Below are 27,512 nucleotides of genomic sequence, written 5' to 3' on the forward strand. Positions count from 1 at the left end.
ATGTTCAGAACTGGCAGCATTACTTCTCTCTCTCTCTTGCTCTCTCTCTCTCTCTCTCTCTCACTCTCTCTCTGCCTCTCTCACTCCTTGTGTTCCTTCCCATACTCCTCCTCTCCTCACCCACCTCTTTCTCAATCCTTTTGTCCATGCCTGCCTTTCCTCTCTTTGATTTTTGTTTTACACAATATTCCGCCTGAGCCGGCTTCCCGTTGAGGCGGCTCCGGCGGAGGGATGAATGAGGAGATGGGTGGAGGGACGAGCATGACTTAGAAGAGAACAGAGAGAGAGTGATAGAAGGAAGGGCTGACAGAAGCGTGGATGGAGAAGGCTGGGAAACCCTCAGGTGGGCGATTGGAGTGGTCCCTTTACTCCCCTCCTGTGTTTTTTTTTTTTTTTTTGTGTCCCCGGTCCCGTTTCGTCTTTACTCTGTCTTCTCCTCACTCCTCACATTGTTCTGAACGCATCCCCTCTTTTTGTTAACCGTGGCGGATTTGCTTGGATGCTTGTAGCATTTAATCTTGATCACTTGCAGCATTGAGGGACCCTCTGGATGTGTGGCGCCGTGCGCCTGTGTATCCGTGCGACTGTAGCTGTTGTCATGAGAGTCACGTAGCGCTGCTGTCTGCCTCTGCCTCGCCTCCTGTATGTTCAAAGGCTGTGGCGCTCGGTGGCTCCTCCAGGACTCAAGCTGTTGCTGCTGCCTCATTCGTGACAAGCCTCTTCACAAACTCTGCCACAGCTTCCCGTATGCCCTTTGGGAGATTTTAAGTCATTTGTAGGCAGTCACTTTGAGTTCATTTGATTCTGATTGTTGCGTCTTCTGCTGCTGATTCACATTTGCATTTTTGCAAGAAGTTTTTTTTTTTTTTGTTGTTGTTGATGTTGAGGCTGATTTGTATTTCCTGCCTCTGTGAGGACCCCTGCTATCCCTTATATATCTCACACACATCTTTTTTTTTTTTTTTTTTAAACTTCTTTCCCCAAGTCAGTGTGCCAAAATTAAAGCCCTCGGAGACAGTGCTGGCACTCCCTCTCCAAACTATGCCTCATTTTCATTTCCCCGTCCTTCCACTGTCTGCTCATATTTGGCGTGACAGTGCGATCTGGGGAGGCTGGTCGGAGGACGTAAGAGGGGCCAGCTGGGCCAGCGACACTGGTTATTCTTCATAATTACACCGCCCTAATAACCTCCGTGACAGTGTTTGCGAGTGTGTTGTGGGGCGACCACGAAGCTCGCCGAGCGACAAGGGCACTGACAAAGCCACCGAGATTTCCTTCCCAGATATTCCGTCAGGATAATTTTGCCCTGAAGAGGACTGTGGTGAGAGGCTAACGTGCCGCCTTCACACTCCAGTGCAGGGGCTTGACAGTAATGGGCGTCTCTGTGTGTGAGTGTGTGTGTTGGAGTTCTCATTAGCCCACAGCGTCTCAGACAAGAGAGGCCAACACGTTCACAGCAAACTAAATAACAAATTACAACACATATTTATTTATGTGTGAATATGCATTTTGCTCTTGTGTATATAGAATTCAAGTGTATGTCGGTGTGTGTGTGTGTGTGAGTGAGAGAGTTTGACGCAGTAATCCTTGATTCTCGACTTGACCTTTTCTCGATCTCTTGTCTTCTTGGGAAGAGTCTTTTTTTTTTTAATTAGTCAGGTGAACTTCTAGAGTTTAAAGCATTATTTATTCATCATGCCCTTGTTTCGATCTCATCGCCGAGCAGAGTTAATGTGTGTGTGAGGGTGCATATGGGATCGATGCAGGGTTCATGAAGCCAGATCGGCTCCCCAACAACCAAACACATAATTGGAGGTGTACACTCTCAGGGAAGCATCGGCTTCAGAGTACTACAAGACAAACTCTGTGGGTATAAGTGACGCACCTCTTCCACCTCCTCCAAAAACACCTACACTCTGTCATCTCAGCAGAATGAGTGTAAAGAATCGGAGACAGCCATATAATAGGCAGTGGGAGTTCAGAAGTGGGCAGCGTTTTTCTGCACGCTCGAATTTTACTACAATGTCTGCGGAGCAGACAGATGTCTGCAACACCATGGAAAAGTTTTTTCGTTTGACTGTTTTTCCTGTATTTTCCTCCTTTTGTGCTGCAGCGGTCATTCTTTTTGAGGTACATTTACAGCAGCCGTGACTGTGGTGTTGTGACCTCAGTCTGAGTCAGTCTTCTCCGCACAGCTTGACCCAATTTCCATGAATTGACATGTTATTGATGAATGCCAGTGCAGTCCAGATGGAGACACAAGTGTTGTATAGAATGATGGTGAATCACTCCGAGTGCTGCTGTGCATCGGTTTATGCCTGACTTTACTTGTCTGTCCCTGTGGGCGGGTATCTGGGGCAGCAGGGTGGAGCAGTGATATGAAGTCTGATAACGGCACAATCTGGTAATAACCATCACGTGTTCACAGTATTGTTGCGAGATTTGAAGAGCTGCCGCTGGGCAGTGACTGTCCCAGAGGCCAAAGTAGTGGCGATTAGTGTCCCTGACAAGTGGCGATTTTCACTTTCCCTTATAAAATTCAAGCTGGTTCAGGAATTCAAACCAGCTACAGTTCAGTTATTTACTTGTCAAGTATGTCAAAAACATTTTAACTGAAGGGCCACATTGTTTGAAAAATCGTGTCACCACCGGAGAATGTCAGTGTTTTACCGCGTTTTTCTTTACATTGATCATCATTTATAGTAAATAACTCACCATTAATCCTCGGCCTCCAGAGGACTCCTGTTTGCATCACACGGTTTCCCCCGGTTTGACCCGGTTTATGTCCACGTGTGGCTCAAGCTGCTCTTGAATCCGGAGCAGTTTGTGACCGCCGAGGAGAGCAGAGCGGAGATGTGAGGGTGAAATTGGTTGTGAAGAGACCGAGAGACCGGAGAGGGGGAGATGATGAAGGGCTGTGGCGATATTTCCGAGAGCCCCGTCTCATCCTCAAAGTGATCTTTCTTTTTGATACACATTTTTTTTTTCCTTTGCAGTCACGGTTATGCGACATGAACACTTGACCTCAGGCGTTACCTCTTCTCGGGGGTGTTTTCCCACCATAACAGTTGAGATTATTTGTAGCGATTTAAAATCACCACTGATTTCTATCAGGGAAGCGATTGAAATTCTTCTACAGAAAAAACCTGAAGTCAGTTTTGGTTACAGAGCAACTTTAAAGACTTACAATTTCTCTCAAGGACATTTCAGCAGGTTAAATGCTCAATAACAATGACGCTATTATCCAGACACTCCAGTTGATGGATGGGCATTTAGCATGCTGTTTCACTGCTCACTTCTATCCAGGAAGGCTTTGAATCTCATCTAATCAAGAGGTCTGGCCATAAACTTTCAACATAACGGCCACACGGGAAGACAAACAATCAAATCTAGATCACGAGTGTGTCACACACTTCAAAGGCAGAGCTGCTTTATTTTAGCAGGGAATTCCAAAAATACAGATTATTGGTTTGGTGCAAACATTTAAATCAGGAATTTTTGATAAATAACTTTCAAGCAAAGTTCAGGGAGGCAGTCCTGCAAACTAATCTGATGTTGTAAAGTGTAATTATTGCAATGCTATACGTACCTGTTGCATTTATTTCTCAGTCAGTGTCATTTTCTTTGAACAAAAAACATAAAATGCTGCATTTGTTGCTTTTAATCAGCAGATCACAGTTTTCCACCATGGGTCTATTTAGCGCTGATGATTCAAGATGAAAGAAACTTAAGAGTCTCTAATGAGCCAGTGATCTGTCAGTCCCTGTAAGTAAATGTTTATCTTTGTTGCTCTTAATGTGAACCTGAAATTGACTCAAGCTAATGGTGTCATTTTATTTGCTGCTCCTTTCTTTCCTTGATCTGAATTTGTGAAAAGAAACACGTGTGAAAGCATGTATGGCTGCAGTATTTAAACCATTATTGATTGGTTAATTGAAGATAACATTTGGCATGTACTTTTTAAATTTGTGATCAGTTAAAAAAAAGTGTTTCAATAGATTAAGAATTAGTTTTAAACTACTTTTTTTTTTTTTTTTTACGTGACAAGGCATAAGGCAAGCTGGGAAAGAAAAAACACACCTCCATTTGTTTCTTTGTCTCTATTTTCTTCACACATCACACCCTGGTCTCAGCCAGCTCCTTTGGGAAATAAGGACAAATGTGTTTTTCGTAATATATTCACCAGAGAGTTTAGTGTTAAGCATGCAGACAGTTGTATGTGTTTCGAGGTTCGTGATTTTCAAGCAGCTGCCTGATACATTTAAACAAAAATGAGTTGAAGGCAGGAAGTACAAAGCAGGCAGCGCTGCTTTTACAGGGAAGCATTTCAATGTCGAACTAATCGTTGCTGATAATAATGGCGAGTGGTGACAGGTTCGTGTCTTTCTGCAGCTGTGCCTTGCAGTGTGTGTGAGATTCCTGTTCCTCGAGGTGACTTCTGCAGTGAAAGGAGAGCGGCGCCGGTGAATTGCTGATGGCTTCAGGTCGTGATTGAGCCGCGGCTCTGAGCCGCCTTCATTCATTCTCAGAGCTCTGCCACAGATTTATGTCCATATGATCCATGGTGGATCAGGGCCAGAGGTGCTCAGGGTGGCGGGGGGTCACACTCCAGTTTTTCCAGGATTTGAGCCGAGTATCGAGAAGACTGGATTTGTGGGGCTTGAAATAGGTTCTGTGTGAGTGTGTGAGTGAGTGTGTGTGTGTGTGTGTGTGTGTGTGCGCGGTAAGACATGCTGGGAGAAGGGTGACAGGAGGGCAGTGCTGTAGCTTGAGGCGCCATCTACAGATGGACCAAACAGAGCATTTGTACACATCTGCTCCGACTGGCCAGAGGGCGAGAGAGACAGCAGGTCAGAAACTGAGTACAGCCACATGTCAGCTGGAGATGAGAGCGGTTAGCTTTTTTTTTTTTCTTTCCTCCTCTCTCTCTAATTAAAAGCAGTGTTGGGTTCTTCTTTCTCCCATGACTGTAGCGGGGGGGGGATTCGTACAAGAGCCGAGTGAGCGTCAGAGAAGACAAAGAACGTGGAGAACACGCCGTGAGTGACTGACAAGCTTTTAAGCAGCAGCTGGAAATATCTCAAAAGCATCTATTGAGGCATGAAGAGCTGTGCAGGCAGAAGCTGGAGAAAATAGAGGAAGCGTAGTCAGGAAAGATGCAGAGATGTCGTAGAGAACACCGGATAAAAGACGTATTGAGATGGAGGTTTTTTCACCGTCCAAAACATGAGATTGTGTTAAGATTATTGACCAGCGAACCCCCTCTTTTATGATCTCAGACCCAGACGTCTTTAAACGCTCACTCACCGACACACACGTTCACAAGACTGACGCGAACATGACAGCAATGGCATAAATGCCCCAAAGTGTCGTCAACATGGCTTCAAAATGTTGGATTAGGTGGAACGGCCACTCTTTGCTTTTGCGTTTATCCGCAGTCCATCATCCTTCAGTGAGAATTGGAAGATGACAGTTTCTTTCGGCCAGCGCTGAGAGCCGTGTGACTGCGGTAAATACACTGATGTTTTCTGATGGATGGAGTGAAATTGTGTCCGTATTGTTTTCATGGCAATCAAGAAGACATCGAACATTATGAATCAGTTGCCAAAGTATAAACAGAGCGTTGTTTTTAGTCGTTTCCATGGAGACGGGGTCCGAACATTCTCAAGAGGTTGCCGTTCAGTCTCATTGTTTTGGAAGTTTGTTGTGCTCGCGAGTTAGCTTTCTTATTTCTTTCCCCATACTCACTTTTCTTTTATCGTCTTGTTTTAAGATTCAAATTAAAAACAAACAAAACGTACCTTCAGCTGATCGCCGAAAGGATTTGGTGCTGAATTTAAATGAGACGGGATGTTTACCGAGTTGGGAATGGACCGAGTGAAACAGATCGGAGTGGAAGAGGCGTTTGATCGGAGTTGCCGACTTATAAAACACTGTTTGTTTTTGGGGGGAGCCGTCTGTTTGTCTCTCCGCCCGTCTCCTGGGAGTTCTCTGCTCAGATTAATGTCTCGCCGTCAAAGCTTCGACTCCCTCCTGTCAAACACTCGCTCCTGAGCCTATTTATAACCCGACTCCCGCTCACAAACACTAATGAGTCTCTGGGTGACAAATGGATTGGGAGGACACCTTGCACATCCCTCCCTGCTCCCTCTCCCTCCATCGCTCATCCCGCCCTCGGCCTCGTCGCCAACTTCCCCTCCTTAAATTTCCATCCGTCTCCTTTGCCGTACGTTCCCCCGTTTCCGCGCCTCGCCCTGCCCCACTTCTCCCTGCTCTCCCACCACTTCTCACCTGCTTCTCACAGCCTCGCCTCAACCCGTCAATTTAGCGTCTCTCCGCCGACCTCTCGCTGCCAGCCTCCATATTCCCATTTTCAGGTGGTTCTCGCCGGGTTTGATCGACCTCTACATTAAGTTTCTCTCGCCGCCTTCCTGTAGCCGCCGCCGCCTCTCTGTCAGTCTCCATCTCTCCCTCTGTCTCTCAGCTCGTTGTGAGTCAGTGCCGCTGCTTCCTGGATTAGCCACGGGCTGCTCTGCCAAGTGCTCGGGGCCTCTGGGGCAGAACATTTAACAATTGTCAGACTTGAACTTCATTCAGCCAGCAGGTGGCAAGATGAAAGGGGGGGGGACAATGACTAAAATAGAGACTTTTCTTGACGTCTCTATTTATGTGAAATCCTCCTCTGCTCTCATTTAAAGAGCTCAGAGTCCTGCCGGAGCTTCAGAGGTGTGACTGCCTCTTGTTTGTGGCCCGAGTGGCGCTGCTCCCATGGGCGTGATAGACAGCGTGAGGCCAGAAGATGGAGCGGAATGAGTCTGTCAGATTGCCCAGAGGGCTCGTCATAAATGTCATTTTAACTTCAGTAAATGCTACATGGCGGTCTTGAGTTACTCTTCAGCATCAAACCCCTGCGGCTAACCATTATATCATAAAGTTCCATATGTATAAATACCCAAATGAGGCTCCTGTGGAGAGATTTCTGAAAATTCGGAGCTCTTAAATCGTACGTGATTCAATAATTATGACATCAGAAACTAAATGATGGGTTTTGTGCGATACAGTCGACACGGGAAGGAAAGTTAAAGTGCATTTCTGATTTGTGCATAGTCAAAAAAAGCAAACTGAGTATGTGTGAAGTTCCCTCATCGATTTTGACAGCTGCAGTCAAACTGTTATGAAGCAGTGGCGGAAATGTTGGCTAATCCTCGTCCTGCTGCGGTAAGCCTTTTCGGAGCGAGCTGAGACACGGAGGTTATTCTGGAGGAGGACACAAATCTTTACTGTGTCAAACTTTCTTCTGGTAAAACTGCTTTTTCCTGCAAAAACCAAGAAAACACACATATTTGCTTGTTTTTGTTTTTGTTTTATTCTACTGTTTTTCCTGGGAGTGGGCCGTGCCTGGCCTGAGCTACGTACTTTTTCCTGGTGGGTCGAGAGACAGAGTTGTGTGTCAGTTTGCTTGTTTGTAACACCGGGCCCGTCTCGGGGTTGCCTTTGTTGTTTTCGTGGCTGCAGTGGGCGCCGTGTTGTGTTGGCAGTGACAGCTTGTTAACGTCTGACTCGTCATCTCCTCCTCCTCTCCCGTGCCAAACGGTTGCTCTTCGATTCTTAACCTACAGTACATTAACAACAGAGCTGCACGGCGGCCCCGCCCCCTCGCCGACAGGAAGGGAAGAATGGCTGCTTTAAAGAGGTGTAACTTTTGATGAACACACTCGGAGATCAATGCAGGTGTGATCAACGAAGAGAAAATGAGACACAGTTGATGTGGCGTACGTTACTGGCGTGGCCGTTAGTGCCTGCGGTGGCGTGATGTATGGGACGGCTGTTCGGCGAACCACGGAGGAGCGAGAGAAGACAAATGACGTGGATGTGCAAATCTCAAACCGCTATTGTACAGAGCGGTGTCAGAAAAGAAGAGGAACTGTGATGCTGGGAGGAGGCGTCCACGTGAGGACAATGTGGATATCGTCACAAAACCTAAACAATTAGCAGAGAAAATGATTAATTCAACATACAAATAATTTGAAAAGAAAGTCGTGTGGTATGAGAGTTTTTCTGGAGCCACAGTTTTGTGTCTTTTTGTAGCAGCTCGTCATATTTTGTTTATATAAGAGTCATTTGTATCCAGACCATCTGGAGTAGCTTCACGATGAAAGGCTGGAAATTTCGTACGAGGCTTTAAACACAGCCTTGGTAATAAAGACCACTTCAATCCAGAAGGTTTAGCAATTCTAAAGTGCACCAGTAGCAAACAAGGGGGGGAAAATGCAGAAAATACAGCAGGTCATCGTAACAACCTGAAGAATAATATAAGTCCAAAGACACAGAAATAGACATTTTTATGTTTTTTTTGTTGCTGGAAGCGTCTTTCAGATGCCCTCTAAACAAACCACTCTGCTGCTCTGTGGACTCTTGGAGAGCAAAACACTCAAAATGCTTCACTTGAAATCAGGTTGAGCATCAAAACGCTTTTACTGAAGGAAATGAATGATGCAACTCCGCTGCTCTTAAGGATTATTACGGAACGCCTCAAAAGCACTCGATTTAACAGGTGTAGCCGCCTGTGATGCTGCAGAACATTATCGTCTGTTTGATAAAATGTACGTCGGCGTTGTTTTTTTTTCATGTGCAGGCAGGGAGGGATTTGTTGTGAAACTGAAAGAGGGGCTGTTTACAGTGTAGGGTAAGTGGCGAAAAATTATGATTTGAAAGTTTTACAGTAGAAATAATTGTATGTGTCACATTCAGTCCGTCAGATGATGAGATTTCACCGCCGCAGAGCAAAGGACGATGAGGGCGTGAAGCACAAGGTGGAGCTGCTGCTTTTCAAGGTTTAGCGGAGCTCCTCCGCAGCCCACTCTGTGATGTCCTCCGGGGACCGGTGAAACAGGCAATTACTCTAACGCCCCACTAGGGACTGCTGTGCGCCGTTCATCTCCCCCCTCTTAGTGCGAGGATCACAACGGCAATGACTGAGCACCACCCTGCTGAAAGCAGTGAAATCATAGATGTGTGTGTCTCTCTGTGATCAGAGCCACGGTCTGTACCTGTCTTCAAACACACATGGCATCTTTGTATTGGTGACACTGTTTCAACATGTACATTTTTTTGATCTGACCGGGCTTTTAGGGTAAAACAAAGAAAAAAAAAATGATTTGAAGATGAAAGAAGGGAGTTTTAGATCTGTGAAAAGCCATTTTCTGTAAAGCAGCGTGAAGGAAGAGACGCCACCTTCTCCCCGATCCTTCCGCTCTCCATTTGTCTCCCGCCTGATGCCACTTGACAGCGAGCAGTTTGTTCTGCGATACACGGTGATCTGCATCATAACACGGATCCGTGTGCCATCCTGTCACCACAACTTGTAATCTCCGCTGCCCCGCTTGTACCACATCTGTCACCGCCGGAGTCTCCCGCCGTAATGCTTGTGCAACCTTTAGCTGCACGCCTGTTGGACAAACACGAGTGTATGCATCACGCACCGCGTGTGTCCGTGTGTGTGTGTGTGTGTGTGTGTGTGTGTGCTTTGTGGAACAGCTGACTTGTTGCCGAGGCAACCGCTCCGCAGTGACAGCAGCTGTCGTCCTCCTCTCAGCTAATGACGGGGTGTTTTGATCGATCCTTTTTATTTAGTCTTTGGGTTTTTTAGGGAGGATTTTTTTTTTTTTTTTTTGTCTCCAGCACTTCTAATTAAAAAAAAAAAAAGTTCTGGCAGCAGCATTCCAATTAAACTGTCAGGCTAATTCCCGTCCAAGAGACAATTTTCTCTCGCTGCTCTCGTGATTTGAAGAAAATCAGCACTTCTGTAATTGTGTATGTCCACCCCTCCAGGTAGGAGACGGATATAGACTAATTGTGTGAGCACGGCTTCAGTCTGAGAAAAATCACAGTGGAGGAGACGGTCTTTCCTGAAGGGATGGCAGAAATTAATATTTTCTCTCGCTGTTCAGCCTCGTTGCAATAATCTCTTGTTTCATTTTTGGTCTAACTTGTAATAACCCAGCTGGTGTTGCAGAGTTCTGTTTGGCAGCCATAAACTTGGGGAAATATTTCTTCCAATCAGTCAATTTATTTACTGGTATACTTAAAAGTTTACAAATAATTGGCAATTTTCAGTTTGCTACTGTAATTGAGTGCATTTTTCATTTATCTGTACTTGAATATTTTTGTTGGATTGTTGCTACAGGTGACTCTCAGCTATAAAACTCCCATGTCCTGGGAGAATATGGACTGGGAGTCATGACACTCTGGAATCAAACATTGTTGTTATTGTCCGTCTATTTGCGCATGTGAAGAAGAACTATTAACGTTGCAGCGTTCTGAAAAGTTGCGGGTTTTCTCCCATTTTCATGGAGACGGAGTCAGAAGGTTTTCAGAAAGTTCCACCTTGGGTGTCATTGTCAGTGGTTCCAAGAACTGAAAAAACGGCCACTTAAAACACAACAAAAACTTGGAAACGTGTAAAAACCTGAAGCTGCGTGAGATAAAAATTTAAGAGGGATCAGTTTGTACTGAAATTTATTTTCTGATGCAAACTGTTATCAAATTTTGATTATAATTAGTATTACTGGTAATGACCAAGCTGACAAACAGCATAAGAATATGAGTGTAGGAGTAATATAAGTGAAGGGGGAAAAGTCATGAAGTCCGACAGAGATCTACAGTCCTTTCATGGACCACATGGCCTCAAACAGGGGTGGGAGTAATCTGACTTACAAATGCCTAAATTACTGTTCTCAGACTTGACTAATTTACACCTTTTAATCTACTTTATGATCTGCGGTTTGAAGTGATTAAGTTTCAACAGAGCAAATTAAATCGTTAAATCTAAATCGCTACAAAGCATTAATATGTAATAGTTTCTAATTTGCTCTTCTTCTGAGAAATGTGCCTGAAATGTAGATGTTTTCGTATATATTTGAAAGCCTGCTGTTACCAACGCAGTTGAGTACATCTTTGGTTTCAAGTGCTTTTCGTTTTTAAAGAAATTGATGGTAGTTTTTCTTGGATTTTCCCGAATGGCCCGGTTTTGATGACCGGTGCACTCCTGCTCGTCGGCCTGAAGGCCAGTTTGTAGCTTTTAGCGCAGCATCGATGTGTCTGGCCAGCTGTTATCGACGCGCCTTCACGTCGTCGGTGGATGCAAGAACAACCGAGGTCAGCACCGCAGTGTGAGTCTGCTCCTACACACTGAGTGGGTCATCCCTGAATGCGCACAGTGTGCGTATCCGGACCCGTATCATCGCCGCAGACACATCCACTGGGGTCGCTCCAACATTTACAAAGTAAAGTAGGAATTAATGGACCTGAATGTTCCACCAGGTGCAGTCAGCCGTCCGTTATGTTGTCTTAAAAATCCACTTTTAGCGCCAAAAAAGCTTAAATTTAATATCGGATCAGGCACAATGGCTTTGCAAATGACATTTCTGTGAGGTGAACTGCGGTAAAATACGGTGCCAGCAGTGCTTTTTCACAGTAACATATGAACTCTAAACTAATCTCTTCACTTTTACTGCGCTCACATTGATTCGAGCAGCGGAATGCATCATGCCAGTAATAAAGGGCCCCTGTCTTTGGGCACCTTTCCACCGCTCCTGCCTGCATCTGCTCCTGGCAAATCATTTAATCAGCAAACATAAGTGATGAATGCAATTCAGCCTGTAATGTAATTCAGCACGGTGATTGATAACCAGTGGCCACGGCCTGACTAATCCGACAACAGATGTGTTCCTGTGGGGAGGCGGCTCGTTAGGCCGGCCCGCTCGCTCGCCGTGTCTGGAGCGACGCGGTCGCGGGGCGCTGACGCTACGAGAGGCTCGGCAGCGGGTCTGCCGGGAGAGGGAGCGACCCAGCTATGCATGTCAGAGCCAAGTCGGTAATCCCGCCTTAGAAAAAGAAGTAACCTTACCAGAGCTGCAGCAGCAGCAGCAGCAGCAGCAGCAGCAGGAGCAGCTTATTTAACCAGCAGCGATGACAAGATTTAGTGGAAATTACACATCATTACACGATCATTAGGAAACCTTAGGCTCGCAATCTTAGCAGCACAAATTGGGTTTCGGCTTTCACTACACTCAAATGATACCAGAATAATAATAATCTTGTTAGGGGATTCTTTTTTTTTTTTTTTTTTTGGTGCTTAACTGTTTAATTAGACAGAAGAACAACAAGGATAAAACTTGCTGTTTGCAATTACCGGGTATATTTACTGGTGTGAGGTGTTTGTCTCTTCAACAGTTGAATTTTTTTTATTATTCCATCCATCCATCCATCTTTTATACCTGCTCTGTTTAAGATAGGGGCAAAAAAAGCAACTGTTAACACACACAGTCACCAGCATCACCAACCAACGCTCAGTGTGTTTGTAGTGTGGGAACAAGAACCCGGCAGCCAGAATCAGATCTAGTGAGCGCATTGCTCATTTTGCCAGTGGAAATATTTAGAAATAATTGGTAAAAATGAGTCATCTCCTTATGAGTTAACAATCACTTCCATCCCTGTTGTGCCTCGCCGATCTGATGGTATTATTAGTTATCAATAGGAGGATCTCAGGTCTGGTAACACAGCATCGTTAGCGTTATTTGTCTATGCGTCATCTCAGCTGTCTCGATGCTCTGGTAATGCATTCAGTCTTCTTTTCATCCAGCAGAGAAGATTTACTGCTCAAACATGGTGATTCTTGTTTCTTTAATGTTCGGCCTCTTTTATTCCGTCAGTCCGCTCGTTGTGAACCTGCTGGTTTTATCCACAGGAGTATTTTCCTGAAAGTCGGTTCCTGCTACATCTTTAAAACGCCATCCCTGCTCGCACTCCCTTGCATTCACTTTGACACCTCTGCTTTTACAGCCGAGAGTGTTGACGTACCTGCTGAAGTATGTTTTCCAATCAGACCGATGCTGTCAGCCTGTTGGCCGCTGGAGGAGATAAACAGGACGGATCTTGAACCAGAACACGTACATGTAACAAACCTAAAGTCAGCGCGCCGGCAAGAACTTCACCCTTTATTCCTACTAATCATAATAATCTTATCGTTCCATTTTCTTAGATGCTAAATGAGAAAAACACTAATTTTAATGTCAACACTGTGATGGAGACTTGCAGTGGTTTGCATAATTTTAAAAGGAAGGATGTTAGTATTGATCAGTGCTGATTGAGCTCATGGGTGGCCCCTAAAGATCACAAGCAATCTGTATCGACTTCTACTTAAGAGAGCCCCCCTGTGACTCCAGCACTGCACCGCTGTACTGCAGGAGTCTTAATGGTCGGAAACAACACTGAAATTGGCCAGTAAGTGATTTGGAGTGTCAGGAGCAGAGCTGGGAGGGATAAATATTTCCCAACTCTTCTTAAATGGACATTTGAAGTATGTGTGTATTTCCAACCATCCATCTGAAATTTATTATGGCTGTAACTTTCACATATACCTACTGCTTTAAAATAGCATGGACCGCATTGAACATGATGTCCCATCAAGGCTCACATAGAGACACTAAACACACCAACATCTAAAAGTTATTTAGGCCCGGTTCACATTTTGTGTCGTTTTTGCATTTTTTATTTCAGAAAAGTTTTGTGTTTATACGGCAACGTTTTGAATGAAATCACACATGTGCACACAGCAACAATACTTGATAAAGATGAACACGAGGACTCATACTGACAAACAGCCAGGTTCGATTGCTTTTAGCAATATATTGCATTTTATGTCAGTGAAATCTTTGCTTTTTCAACTCTGAGACTGATTTCCGGAGTGAACTGAACCACAACACATTGTGACAGACCATTTCTTTGTGTGTCCTTCAGTGTGTTTCATGTGTAATTTACGTTTAAGGAAGACATAATCAAATGAGCAGAGGCTTGATGTCAGAGGAAAAGTTCGTATTGAACTGGATGTCTGTGGCAGGTAGAATTAGCCTGCTGGGCCACAGTGAATGAGATCAAGGAGAAGATTCAGAGCAGCTACATATGATTTTATGGAGAAGTATTTGAAGTGCTCGGCTCAAAGACAGATAAAAATCGTCTCTTAAGTGCCGCTTTTTTTTCTTTGAAAACATTTAAGACGTTTACTTCAGTGAAACTTGTTTGAGTAGAAAGAAGCCAAATCGATATTTCTATTCTTGCCTGAGTGGAATAACATGTGTCTGAACCTCCACTCCAATGAAGAGGGTGTGTGTGTGTGTGTGTGTGTGTGTGTGTGTGTGTGTGTGTGTGTGTGTGTGTGTGTGTGTGTGTGTGTGTGTGTGTGTGTGTGTGTGTGTGTGTTTTGCTGCTTGTGGTCGTAATGTGAGCCTGCAGTGGGGGCGAGGAGACGGCAGAGGTCTATCTGAGCGCACAGCGTCCTAACTCCTCAGCCCTGGAGCGTGTGGTCGTCCGACCTCTGCGACCTTTGTTTTTCGCACTCCCCGTGACCTCTGAGCAGACTTTGATGTGTTGTGTGGCTGCAGCGCTCCTTTAAAGCCGAGTTAGTGTATATGTTCTGAACCCCTGCGGGCAGAGGATCTGCCAGCTGACAGAAGCGCCACCCAGACGTCGCCTCATTAAGTTCCCGGGCTGAAGCAGGAATAGGAAATTTGGGACCATTACAGGCTGGAATCATAAAGAATTTGTGTGGCATAAAATGGTGAACTAAAAGCAGCTTTCAAGCCTTGTGAAGCAGCGGAGTTGAGTCGTAATTCTCGGCCAGATTAATCAGTTATGTGATTCATTGTTGCGAGAAAACAAGCGCATCTCTTAATTACTTTTCCCACTCAGCATCTTCTAAGCATGAACATTAGGGCAGCAGCAGAGGGACACATAGAGGGAAAATTGCTCGAAAAAGCCTCATATCTCCCTTTCTCTTGCCCCCTCCTTGATAATAGCCCTGCTCCTCTCATGAATATGCAGATGTCGTGTGTATCAGCTCAGATAGAGACGGCTTCTTAAATCTTCCTTTCATATCCGCTGAATTTTCTTGCGCTGGTTAAGCTTCCCCACCAGATTTCACCCCATCACTCATATTTTTAGCTGGTGGGTGTGTCACAGCACTCAGTGCATGCATCTTGAAAATGTGTGTGTGGGTGTGTTTTTAGGGGCACGTAATGGCCTTTTAGACCAAAGCAATGCATTCTGGAGTCACTGGCAGACCTCTCAGAGATTTTTTTTAATAACCCCTGACCTCTGCCAGTGCATCTCTGCCCACTTACATATTGTACTGAATATATTTTCACCAGCTGTGGCTCCCCCTACCTGTTTGTTAAGTCACTGCAGTTCCAGCAACTCCAGTGTTTCCACTGTGTGTCTCTCCTTTAGGTAATAGTGCATCCTTTTAAATCCGGGGTGTCAAACATACACACAGCCACAGTGGAGCCGATTTTAGCCCACGAGCCTCATGTTTGAAACCCCTCTTCTAAAGGGAGGAATACAATTTCGTCTCCAAATATCTGAATAAAATCTAGAATTGAACTCTTTCACCATCTGGTTTTGAAGAGTTCTCCTTTCTATTTTATTGAATTGTTTGAAGATGCCTTTGTGCTGATGAAGCTCCTGCTGACAGGCTGATGGGAAAAGTGTTCACCTGCTTCAGCCTGTCGGCCTGTTTACATGATGCGCCGTCAAGTTCAGCCCCTTGGGAACGTCTGGCTTTTCCAGCCCTGGTCTGCTTCCTGCATCCCTTTCCTCCTTCTCTGCAGCCTTATTGAGTTATTTGCTCAGCTGCACTCGTTATGCTGTCTAATGAGCAAGAGCAGGTTGAATTAAAACGTTTGTATTCCAACAAAGGAACCGCTGAGCTGCTCTCAGAGCTGTTCTCAGTGTCATTTGATGTGGAAAACACTGTGCTTGTTTTAAATCCTTGAGAGAGAACTATTTAATGCGTGTTGCGGTTGTCAGAACTAAGCTAATATAGACTTTTAAAAAAAAAAAAGGGGGGGAAAAAAAACCGCATTCTGTCGGAACTGCAGGTGACGCTGTTCCCCAAGCGCAAAATCTGTCTTTTATGCTTTATTTTGTTGCCGTTTCCATCACTTGGCTCAACGGCTCGGCGCGCTGCTACATGGTGCTGCTCCGCTGAGTCCGCCGAGATTAGCTTGAAAGCACGCGTCTTCGGCTGTGAAGAAGTATTTGCAGCTTGCTGCTGTTCTTTGTGGCTAAATACTGATATTTATTGTGTGTGTGTGTCTGTGTGTATGAATACTTTAGAGGCTTGTTACGAGTCATCAAGTCCACTTTGGGTTTTGCAATAGAAGCGGGTGAAATAGGATGGAGATAAATATTAAATCTGAAGTGGTCTGCACACTTACCTTTCCTGCTGTTGTTGTTTCTGCAGCGCTGCTTCATTTCACTCAGGGTTTCCTTGTTTTTCCACTTACACACTAACTCTGCAGGTTCATCTTGGAGACATGTTAGGGAAGGTTCGACCAGTTTGGAGCACCACGTTTTATTCCATTTTCCACGCCGTAGCTGCACATGGAGGAAGAGGGTTCTCCAGCCAGGATCAATAGAGGATCAAATTAACAATAACAATACTATAAGATGGTCATATATAGCATGTCGGATTGCAGACCAGTTAAAGTTTTCTTCTTTCAAACTAATAAGAATGACAAAAAGAAAGACAGACTGTAAATTATGTTCTGTCAAACTGTTGAGAAGAGGTGAAAAATTCTGACAACGCCAGCATGTAGCTAAAGGTTAGTGCTCCTACTTTAAAAATATGGTATGGGTGTGTTCCTATTTTTAATACCACCGCAAATAGAAACAAAGTTGACTGCTTGTAGGGAAATGAAGCTTGTTACATGGTAAGAGTTGTGAGGACACGGTGTTCTGTTACAGCCGGGCAGGTATAGCCTCATTTTAAAGTCTCACCATCTTCTGCCGTCTGGTCTTTCTGGGTGTGTTTCTGATATTTTGTGACTGATGTTTGGCAGTGCCGTCAGTCCACAGTTACCACGCGGCCCCAGGGGTTGCATCGTAAGCAGCAGCCTTGAGGAGACGCTACGACTCCGGCACTTCTGCCATTCAGAGAGCGTAGTGTTCCTGTTTTATTTTAGTATGACGAAGACTGAGGACGGGTCCGATTCATCCTAAAGCATGAATCTGTATTGTTTAATCTAAAACCGTACTTTCCCACTATAATTAGCACAAACTTCAAAATATTGTAGCAGTTAAGAACTCTTCAAACTAGTTTGACCAGCCCGAGTTAATCATGTAATTTTTAACTTTGCAAACCTTTGGCCCTGTAAGACTGACTGTATTTTGCTTTCTTGTCTCGTCTCCAGAGCTCCAGGTTCTCAGTTCTTGAGAACTGTTGATGTTCTGCAGGTGCACTGAGGTGTCTCCACTCCTTTCCAGACATGTTATTCTCCCTCCCCTGATTGAACCCCATTCCGTCGGCCCGTCTGCATCGGGGAGTTAAACATAGCGGCGCCGCTATAATGAGGCGTGGTTCTCGTGCTCTTCTTCACACGCTCTGCCGGCTGACCCCCTGCAACAACAGGCTGTAATTAAGAGGCCTTTTCTCCCGCTCGTGGACTGCTGCTATCCCAAAAGAAGACAACCGGCTTTTACCGGGATGACAAGTGAAACAAAGAGGCGCTTTACCTCCGCCTGCTTCTCTCCTCCTCTCTCGTTCTCTCGCTTCTCCGTTCCTCTCTCTGGGCTCACTTATGCATCATCTCCTGCATTTTTTCCCTCAGCCGAGCACACACACATTTGTCGTTTCCAGCCCCAGAGACGCCTCGGTGGCACAGTGGCATGCTCTAATTGTCTGAGTGTGTGTGCGTTTGTGTATTAACAGGTGAAGTTTCGGGCCGGCTTTTTGTTTGTAGGAGAGGTGACTTGAGTTGGGAGCAATAGGTGACAAGATGGGTGGAGCCTCACCTTATTGTCTTAATGAGGAGGAGGGCGTTCCCGTGGCGCTGTGAGGAGCAGCAGATTGCAGCTGTTGGGTTCATTTTTAAGCGGCGCTGTCTGGAGACTTGATGATTGTCTTGGCCTGTTATTACAGCCAGCAGCACAGACTCGGAGGCTGACCTTCTCCTGATGGCTCGCTCTCACTGCCCAGCTGTCAATTTCACCCCTTTTAACTCTCCTCTCTTGGCACGGCAGTGCCTTGGAGCCTTTCGGAGATTACCTTAATGGAGAGAAAAAAGTGAAGTGCACATTCCTGCTGGGCTGTTTTCTTTTTTTTTTTTTCTTTTTCCCTCTTTAAATTCAAGCCTCATCTTTTCAAGTGTATCTCAAACACTGACTGGAAGGAAAGGTGAGATAAGAATAAAAGAAACAACAGAGTCGTCTTTGTGTGCCGATTCAGAGAAATTCAAATGTCTGCTGTAATGAAGCGGCTGTTGTAAATTTCAAGGTCTGTGACTGCTGGCAGTCGGGAAAGCGAGTCACATGCGTGTTGTAGAAAAACCAGCAGTCAGCACAAGCTCCATACCTGAATACCTCTTGGTGGCTTCTGCATGACAAATCACACGGCTTTATTTTGAAAACAGGGGTGTCAAACACATTTTAGTGCAGCCCAATTTCACCGTGAGTGGGCCGGAGCGGGAGAATGGCGCCACCATAATCTTTAAAGTTAAACTTTTAAGTTTTTTTTCTTTGTCGTTGCGCAGAGTATATGTGATGAAAATATCTGTATTTTCACCAAACCAAGTGAACATAAAGGCAATTCTTGTGGTGCAAAATATAGTGAAATATCCAGAAAACCTTTCTCCCTGCAGCTGTTGCATTATACATGTCTTCTTCTTGAGTTTTCCAGACCTTATCTGGGTTTTTCAGGAGTTCATATTTAGCCTCTTTCCTCCTACACGTTTGTCTTAACTGATCCCGCTGCAGCGTGAGAAGTCACGCTCCTCGACCAAGCTCCACTAAAGCGATCCGGATTTGCGGTCTGCGGTTCTCACCTGGCTTTCGCCAATTTCGCTTCATCCCCCCCGTTCCTCCCCGCTTTAATATTCCGCCGGTCTATCTGCCCCGTGCCGTCACAGCCGGCGTCCCACAAGAAGCCTCGCCACGCTAGCAGTAAATTGGGCCGTGTATCAGAGGGAAAGAGCTCGCCGTGCTTCCCGGAGCCATCTGCGTAACAACAGACCTTCTGGAGAGGACACGGCGCTATCAGAGGAACTTAAAATAAAACTGCTTCCTTTTTAATGACGAGATTCTGCAGCACGGGATCAAAGAGTCCCCAAGAATGTGTTCTTTACATGAGAACTGTTCTCGACAAAGTGGGCAGAGAGATAATTAGAACAGCTCATTAAATTATTGATTTAACAATATCACTTTGGATAGTATAAACACAGAATGGGATAGAAACAGCAGAGTAACCAATTAGTAAAATAAAACATGAATGGAAGCAATTTGTTTTAGTCTTCAGTCTCGTCACTAATGCATCCACATGCAAATATCCCTTTTCTCGCCATTGTTAACATTTATAGCGCATTGTTCGCTCAGCGCCCGTGTGTGTAGTTTCATCACAAAAACAACCAACAGCACCAACTAGTGGCCTGGCATACAAACTACATCATTTTTCGACGTAGATGTGTAATGGTTTTCTGATAAAAACTAACTTTAAAGTGAAAGTTTGTGATTAAATGTCTGATAAAGATTTGGACAGAAGGTTCATCTGAAAGTAATTCTTATGCATGTCATGTTATTTGCTTTGCTGTATATTTATTTACTGGCGCCTCCGCTCTGACGGAGAGCGCACACTGAGACTATTCAAGTCACAGCAAGTCATGACCTTCAGAGGAACGAGACAGGCAGCATTCGGAGCACAACTTTGTAAATAGAACGCATGCAGGGAGTTATCGATGTTTCTTAGACACTGAAAAAATAGGGAAATTAGATTCATCAAGGATTTTTACCGGGCTGTAAAAGTTTAACATCTCAATAAAGAGAAAGAAGTTTTATTCTGTGTTTTCAAGTGAATATAGAAAACTTTTTTCACATTTTGGACCATCTGTTTACACAACAGTGGTGCTTGGAGCCACTAGATGCAAGTTTTATAAAAATGGCTCCCCAAGGTAGAACTTTTCAAAAACACTTCAGGTCTCCGTCTGTACTCCGTTGTACTCATTGTTGTCCACCAGATAAAAAAATGTAGATTCAGCTCCGTTAATTAAGAGTCCTGGGCTCTGGAGCCGGTTCATTTCTTTCAGAAAATTTAATGGGGCCACAGATTTTCATCCCCACAAACACTCTTAAACAAATCCACTTAAGTAATCGAAGTTATTTGTGGTTGTTAAATAAAGCAGATGATTTGGACAATTGACTTTTAGTTGGTTAATGAATTGTTTATGCCTTCAGAAATAACAAGTTTAATCATTTAAGAAGTTAATATTATGTATTAACTGCAATCATTACAGTCTTAGTAATTCCATTGGCTTCAATTTGAACTTAAAAAAATATTATAATCCTTGGAAAAATACTTATTAGACTCAATCTGCGACAGCATGAAGTGCAGGCTCAAAATGATTTCCTAATTCTTAATTTAGAATGAAGTGAAATCCTTGGAAAAACGGAGTTATAATCAGGAAACAATATCGACACAGCCAATAAACCGGCACTCACTGAAAGTCTTAAAACATAAATGATTACAATACGACCCTATAACAGCGCCTTTATGTACAAATCATTGAAATGATAGAAAGCTTGCAATAGAAACATCAATACAACAGCTAGTTATCCTAATGTGTTGAGCAGTCGGCAGTGAAAAGTGATGTTGGGGTCCTGGACGCTCCCAGAGTGCAGCTTCGAGACATTGACCTAAAAGCACCAGTAAAACCGGCTCGGACTGCGAGGTCACTGAACGCAGCATTAGATTTGGCCATTAATAAATCCGGGGTTGTGTTTTCCCTTCAGCCTGAGGCTGTTTTATCTTCCTGTGACACTTTTATACGCCCTCCGCTCCCTCTGACCCATTTGTCTGACATCCCTAAAAATCAAACTCCAGCCCCTGTTTCCGCCCAAATCACTTTCCTCCTGATTATTCATGCCATATGTTTGTGCATATGATGCCTCGCGTTTCCTCCCGCCGAGCTTGAAGTCCAGTTCAGCGGGTGATCCTAAAGAGAAAAAAAAAAAAAAAAACGAGAGAGAAGCATATTCTCCTTTTGGATGTCTGCTCTCTGGGATTTGGCGGTGGTGAAACAGAATATTGTGTCTATTGATAGTCTTTGTGGGTGGGTTGGCACAAGCCGCACGTCTCAAACTCAAATTCCCGATGTATAAAAATACCCCGGTGGAAGCAGGAAACTCAGAAAGTGAAAAGTTGGGGAGAAGGTGGCTCAGTGACGACGAATCCTAATAAATACCGTACCGACCCGTGCACTGCTACAGTTCTACCGATGTGCTCTCGAGTCTTCGTCGGCTGGCCTCACAGACCGGATCTGTTCTGATGGCACACCGCCAATGTCATTCATTTAGTTGACCGACACGCTGAGCTTTTTATTTATTTATTTTTACCGTCGTTTGTGGGTGCAGCGTGGCCCGCAGCAGCCCCAGAGCTGCTGACAGCCATTGTTTCCCTGCGATAACGTGTTCAGCAGAAGCCCGCCCCATCAAGGCTCCTTCACGTACATTTAAGTGATGCTGCCTCCTGCGTGGGCGTCCGCAGATTGTTTTGGCTGTCGGGGTTATTGTGCGCCAGCTTGTGTGGAAACGTATTGGCTGGGAATGACAAAAGTAAAGATGAATAACCTGTTTCCATTTTCTATTCTTGCTCTCCTGCCCACACGACTCTTCCTCCCGCTGTGCTTAAGATGAGAGCTTCGTGTGCGGCTTTGCAAAGTGGATCTGCAAACTGCAGTTTGCAAAGTTTTTCAGTTTGCATTCCCATTTCTGATCTGATACAAAATGTGCCTTTGAACTAAACTATTTAATAATTTTGTCAGGCGACTGTGATCATTACTCTGTTCAACTTCATGTATAACGATAATGAAAAAATCCATTTTTAAGAAAAAGTTTAGTAAATATAAAGTGTAGATTGGACCTTAAACTCACTGGCTCATATTATACTGTAGCTGCACTTATGAACTGAATTCAGTGTTTCATAATGTTTTGACTTTATATACTGAGGCGAATATAACTGTTTGACATGTGAAAATATAAAGCATTTATTCTGCAATTGGGTTTTGCATTATAGCAAACAAGATTTTCTAAATGACCCTTGTTACAAAGAAGAAAAACTTTTGTTCAAGGCATATTTTTGTCATTGTAAAATAATACCATAATTTGTTTTCAACAATAAATACATGGAGTGCTGAGTAATACTAATACGTTTCTACATATTTCTGTGTCATACAAGTTTAAATTAATGTTTCCTTTTCAAATTTTCCCATCTCTACAACATCGAGTACACTAAGCTCTGGAATATTATTTCCAAATGAATATAAAGACACGTTGGCACAAAATAAATTCCTGACGCTGCGCTCAGAAAGCCTCACACTCATTAAACCCACAATCCAGCACTGCAGATTTAAACAGTTTTGATGACCAGCTTGAAAATTAGCTTTGTTTTATTTAATCATCTTTGCATTTTCATTTTCAGAAACGTTTTGCATTTACACGGCAGCGGCAGAAACAACCAACAGCACCCAATGTGGCTACACTGAAACTGTCATTTTCAGCTCTTCTGCCGTTTCTGTTACCCAACATTGTTTTCAAAACATTGCCATGTAAGAGTGGAGCTTCTCTGAAATCACAACACAGAAACGGTGTGTTGTTGTCAGCTAAACGGGGCCTCGGGTGAAGCCTTTCTGTTCTCACATCGCAGTATCATTTTCCCTAGAAAAGCTCATTTCCCTTCCTCTGTTTGGCTTGTCTCATTTGAGGTTAATTGGTTGCTCTGAATTGTCCGTGTGTGTGTGTGTGTGTGTGTGTGTGTGTGTGTGTGTGTGTGTGTGTGTGTGTGTGTGTGTGTGTGTGTGTGTGTGTGTGTGTGTGTGTGTGTGTGTGTTGGCTGGCATTGAAGTAACTCCAGTGACTGGAGTTATATGAATTATAGAATGGTTAAACTGAAATATAGCTTGTTGTCTTAATTGAACGCCTATAAAACTTTCAGAAAACTTACCGGTCAAAGTGGAAAAGAATTGATGAGGTGGAGACAGAAACGGTCTATAAATCTGAGAAAAGCTGAGATTTAAGTTTTTTTTTTTTTGCCAGTATTGCACAGCTCTGCGAAAAAGCCATATTGCTTGTTGTTGCACTGTTTGATACTGTTTGTGTTTGTGCGTAAGCTGCGGTGCTTGCTCAGCTTTTCTCTGTCATCATAGATGCTCAGTCACAATAATAAGCCGGGGTACGTAGACTTGGCTTTGCCAGCTATTGTAACGGGGCCCTTGAGTCAGCTCCTTGTTAGCTGATGCACGATAAGCTCCAGCCTAATGAAGTGTAAACCAGAGATCTGGGAGGCGAAGACGGTGGTGGTGATGGTGGGGGTGGGGGGGTGATTACGGCCAGCAGCCTTGATGTGCGACGGAGAACTCGATGCTAATGCTATTAGCCGGTAGGTCAGTCCATTTGGCCTCATCCCTGCTCGGAGTATCGGCACTTCATAACGCGAGGCGTGTAAGGGGCAGAGTGTTGAAACAGTTGATCACACTCCAGAGTGACACCTCGCCGAGAACGAGCAGGCTGGAAAAACCGGCTTTACAACGCCGGCGCGGTTTGATTGCAGCTGCGTCGGAACAATGGCAGACCTCCCGCCCCGGACAGAACCCCCCCCCTCTATGTTCAGGTTTGTCCGCTGGAGAGCGTCGCAGCCTCCGTCTGGCCGGCTCCCTCCTCTCCTCAGAGTTCATTAACAGTCCATTTGTTGCTCGTGCCCCGAGGAGCCTCCCTCCGCTCCTCCTTTGCTCTGCTCATCCTAATGCTGCTGATGAGCCTCTAATGTACAGATGGTTCCCTTCATCCACTCCTGTTCAGCTTTGCTACTTGTATGCTTTTACTTTAGTCAGTATCGGTTTTTATTACCCCATGTCTGAACTGATTGTCTACCTGTTAAAAGTGTGAAGGTTTTTTTATTCAGTGTGATTAAATGTGCTGTCACTTTTAACTTTTCTGTGTAAAAATGCATGACGGTAACCATCCACAGACCGCTCTTCCTCCCTGTTAGTATTCATAGCGAGTCATTTCCTCATGTTAACCTTTATGAATACATTATAATGCATATATAATGCATTAAATGGTCGTGATTCAGAGAAAGCGCTATCGCGTGTGGATAGCTCTTTTCTGACATGTGGCAGTGTTGTGGTGTGTTTGGACGCACGCTCGTGCACAAACACACAAATTAACCCTTGGCTTGTTTCTCTTTTAGCCAACGCTGGGGCCTGTTATCCTAAACAAGGTAACTCAGCGGTTAAATGGCTCCGGCACGTTCATCACACCTTTCCGTTAATTTGTTATTCCAGTCACTTTTTTTTCGATGTGTGTGTGTGTGTGTGTGTGTGTGTGTGTAAAACCATACTGTCTCCTTCAGGCTATCACCCTTCCCTCCACCGCGGCCTGTGTTGTCTGTCATTCAGAGCGCTGATAGAAAAAAGGCCGAGCGCTGTCAGAGTGACGAGCCTCCTTAAAAAAATGGACGGCGGGATCAGTGAGTTTGAGAAGAGGCGGCGAGACTCTGGCGGTGGAGGGACGAGTCAGAGGGCGTCTAGGGGCGGAGGGAACGCTCCGGCAGACGGACAGGAGAGCAAACACGATGACAGCCATGAAAGACACCTTACTTATAATTCCCATCTGACTTTTAATGGTGTCACTTTCCGGGTTTTTCTTTTTTTTTTTTCTTTTTCCCCTCAAAAAAAAAAATAAATAAAAGAAAGCCTCTTAAGAGGACATGCAGGCAAATCACTGGAGTATCCGGTAAAACAAATTCAGTGTGAGCAGAACTATTTTACTTTTCTCATTTCTCTCCTCTCAGAACTCGAAATCAATAATCCTGCAGGAATCCGCTCCGTCCTGGTGGCAAATAGTCTAACATCCCATCCCATTTCTTTCTCTCGCTCTCCTTTTTCGCTCTCTCTCTCTCTCCTCTCCTCCCCTCTGTGCTTTATTTTCCACTTTCCTCCTCTCCGCCTCATTTGCTTCCACCTATGTGTGCCTGCTGTGTGTCTATACGTCTCAACCCTGAAATCTTCCTCCATGCGTGTGTGGGCGGTGATTCACCTCCTTTCTTCCACCCTCTTCTACCCCCCCCCCCCCCCCCCCCCCCCCCCCCCTTCCTCCCCATCCCCTCTCCTCGCCCCTCAGATCCCGAGCGTGGTGGCAGTCACATGATCTCCACAGATGACCTGGAATATCCGCGAGAGTACCGGACGCTGGGGAACAGCGCGCGCCGCTTCTCCAACGTGGGCCTGGTGCACACGTCGGAGCACCGGCATGGCGTCAGCGCCGCCCAGAGCCTGGAGGCGCTCACCAACCTGCACAAGGCCGACATGGAGCGGAAACGGGACGCCTTCATGGACCACCTGAAGAGCAAGTACCAGCAGCAGCAGCAGCAGCAGCTGCAGCACCCGCACCACAGCCCCCACCACAACCCTCCGTCCCCCTCGCCCTCTCACGCCAGCATGAGGGGCTCCTCAGAGCGGTCGGCGCGGGAACAGGTAACCAGCGTTTCTTTACTGATCTGATCGGCTGCACACCGATCAGAAACTTCTCTTCTGGATGTTGCTTGGACGCGTAGCGCCTACTTGAAGACGCGCTCCAATGAAAATCATGTTTTTCATGTTGTTCACATGTTCATGTGAGGACGTATCTCGATGAAATTATGCTCGAAATTGGATTTCTGAGTATTTCTGCATACTAATAGCTTTAAGCAATAACCCGACCAGAAAATGCAGAATCAGGTAGACTGGAATTCTAACGTCGAAAACTTCATAATCACAATTTAAACACTACTGGGAACGCTAAAATAGCACTGGAGTGGGCCTTTTCGCTGGAGATGGCATTTCCTCCTCAACAGCATAATTCAGAACTGCTTTAATCACGGTTTGATGAACACCACAATGCATTTGAGGTTTGAATTCGCCGTTAGATCTCAATTCAAGCAAGCATCTGTGAGCTGTCCTGGATAAACAAGTCTGCTCTTCAAGAACCCACCTGCTATCTTAAAGGATCTTCTGCTAACAGCTTTATGCCAGACACCACAACACATCTCCAGCTTCAGGGCTGTTTTGGCAGGAAAAGGCTTGGCTCCTTCATAATAGACGCAGCGGCATTGGTTTTCAGTTCAGTTCATGTTTTAAATCTGATGAGTGTGAAAGTGTCAGCGGATATAATAAGTCACTTGTAGACACAGAACGCAGTCAAATGTACTGCCAGGCAACAAGAAGCCTTTTGTCAGACGCCATCCAGAGTGAAAGAAGCACAGCAGCCCGTGCCGAGATTTATTTAAAACCATGTTTGTCATTAAAGCGTTGCAGCCAAGCTTCTCTTTTGTTCCTTTACCATGAGAGCGTCACATTGTTCAAGTTTGTCAACACATCCATTCAGGCATACAGTGTGTAGCTCTGGCTCTGTGAACACCACAGAATAATGTTTCTCCTCACATTTTTAGCTGTTTCCCTAATTTCTCCCGCGTTATTATCTCCGCTTGTTGCTCTCACACCCTGTACACTCTGCTCCGCACACACACACACACACACACACACACACACACACACACACACACACACACACACGCGTAATCTGTGAGCGGCAAAAAGCAACACGTAAAATTCGGTGTAATGACATGACAGAAAAGCACATCAGGAAAAAGGGAGCAGAGGGAGGGAAAAAAAAAGGGAGAGCGTGAGCGAGCAGGAGAAGGTGGGTGAATTACAGGTGGAGTCCATAGTTGCCGTGGCAACCTCTCCCATGTACGGCGAAGAGGGATATCGCGTTGCAAAGGTCAGGCTGTGTGGAGAAGGAGGAATTGTACAATGACGGAGAGAGGAGGGATGGAGGAATAGCGAGGGAGAAAGCAAAAGAAAAAAGAAATGGCAGCAGCGGCCGGCGGAGTGCACAGGTCCTGAAGTGACAGGGCATTTTCGCTGCACGGGGGAGGACGCGGCGCAGCCCAGCACTACTTGTCATCATGTGGATGTGCAGAGCGTGGACAGCGAGGGAGGAAGGGCGGGAGGGAGGAGGAGGAGGAGGAGCTGGAGAGGAGCGCGGCAGCCAGTGGAGCAGCCCGCTGCTCAATTAGCCGGCACCAGCAGGACCCAGCCGCCCATCTGCGAAGGAGTTAATCGGCTGGTGTTGTAATGAATTAAATAAAAGAGTTTCCGCCGCATGTGCAACTGTAGAGCGAGACAGCGAGAGAGAGGGAGGGAGACGGAGTGAGGGAGAGGGAGAGAGAGAGAGAGGTGGGTAAGAGAAGCGGAGGGAGGGAGAGAGAGAGAGACGGGCGAGAACGCCATGAGGACTCGCTGCACCTGATGGACAGCCTGGGATGACTGGAGTGCTGGACAGGCACAGGTGCACTGCAGGTGAGGAGGAATTGGAAACTGGAGGCTGTCGTAGGAAGCTATCTGTGTGTGTGTTTGTGTGTGTGTGAGCAT

At 45.3% G+C, this 27,512-nt stretch overlaps 1 protein-coding gene across 2 annotated transcripts in view; it reads left to right on the forward strand.

Moving 5' to 3' along the window:
* srcin1a (SRC kinase signaling inhibitor 1a) overlaps nt 1-27,512 on the forward strand; it is a 107,886-nt gene that overhangs the window by 38,872 nt on the left and 41,502 nt on the right. For both annotated transcript variants that reach the window (XM_030089495.1, XM_030089496.1), the window contains exons 2-3: nt 24,290-24,319; nt 25,222-25,574. In XM_030089495.1, coding sequence (XP_029945355.1) covers nt 24,290-24,319; nt 25,222-25,574 — 383 coding nt within the window. The remainder of the gene's footprint in view (nt 1-24,289; nt 24,320-25,221; nt 25,575-27,512) is intronic.

This window comes from Salarias fasciatus, chromosome 4 (assembly GCF_902148845.1).
Source record: "Salarias fasciatus chromosome 4, fSalaFa1.1, whole genome shotgun sequence".
In the NCBI taxonomy this organism is placed as follows: Eukaryota; Metazoa; Chordata; class Actinopteri; order Blenniiformes; family Blenniidae; genus Salarias; species Salarias fasciatus.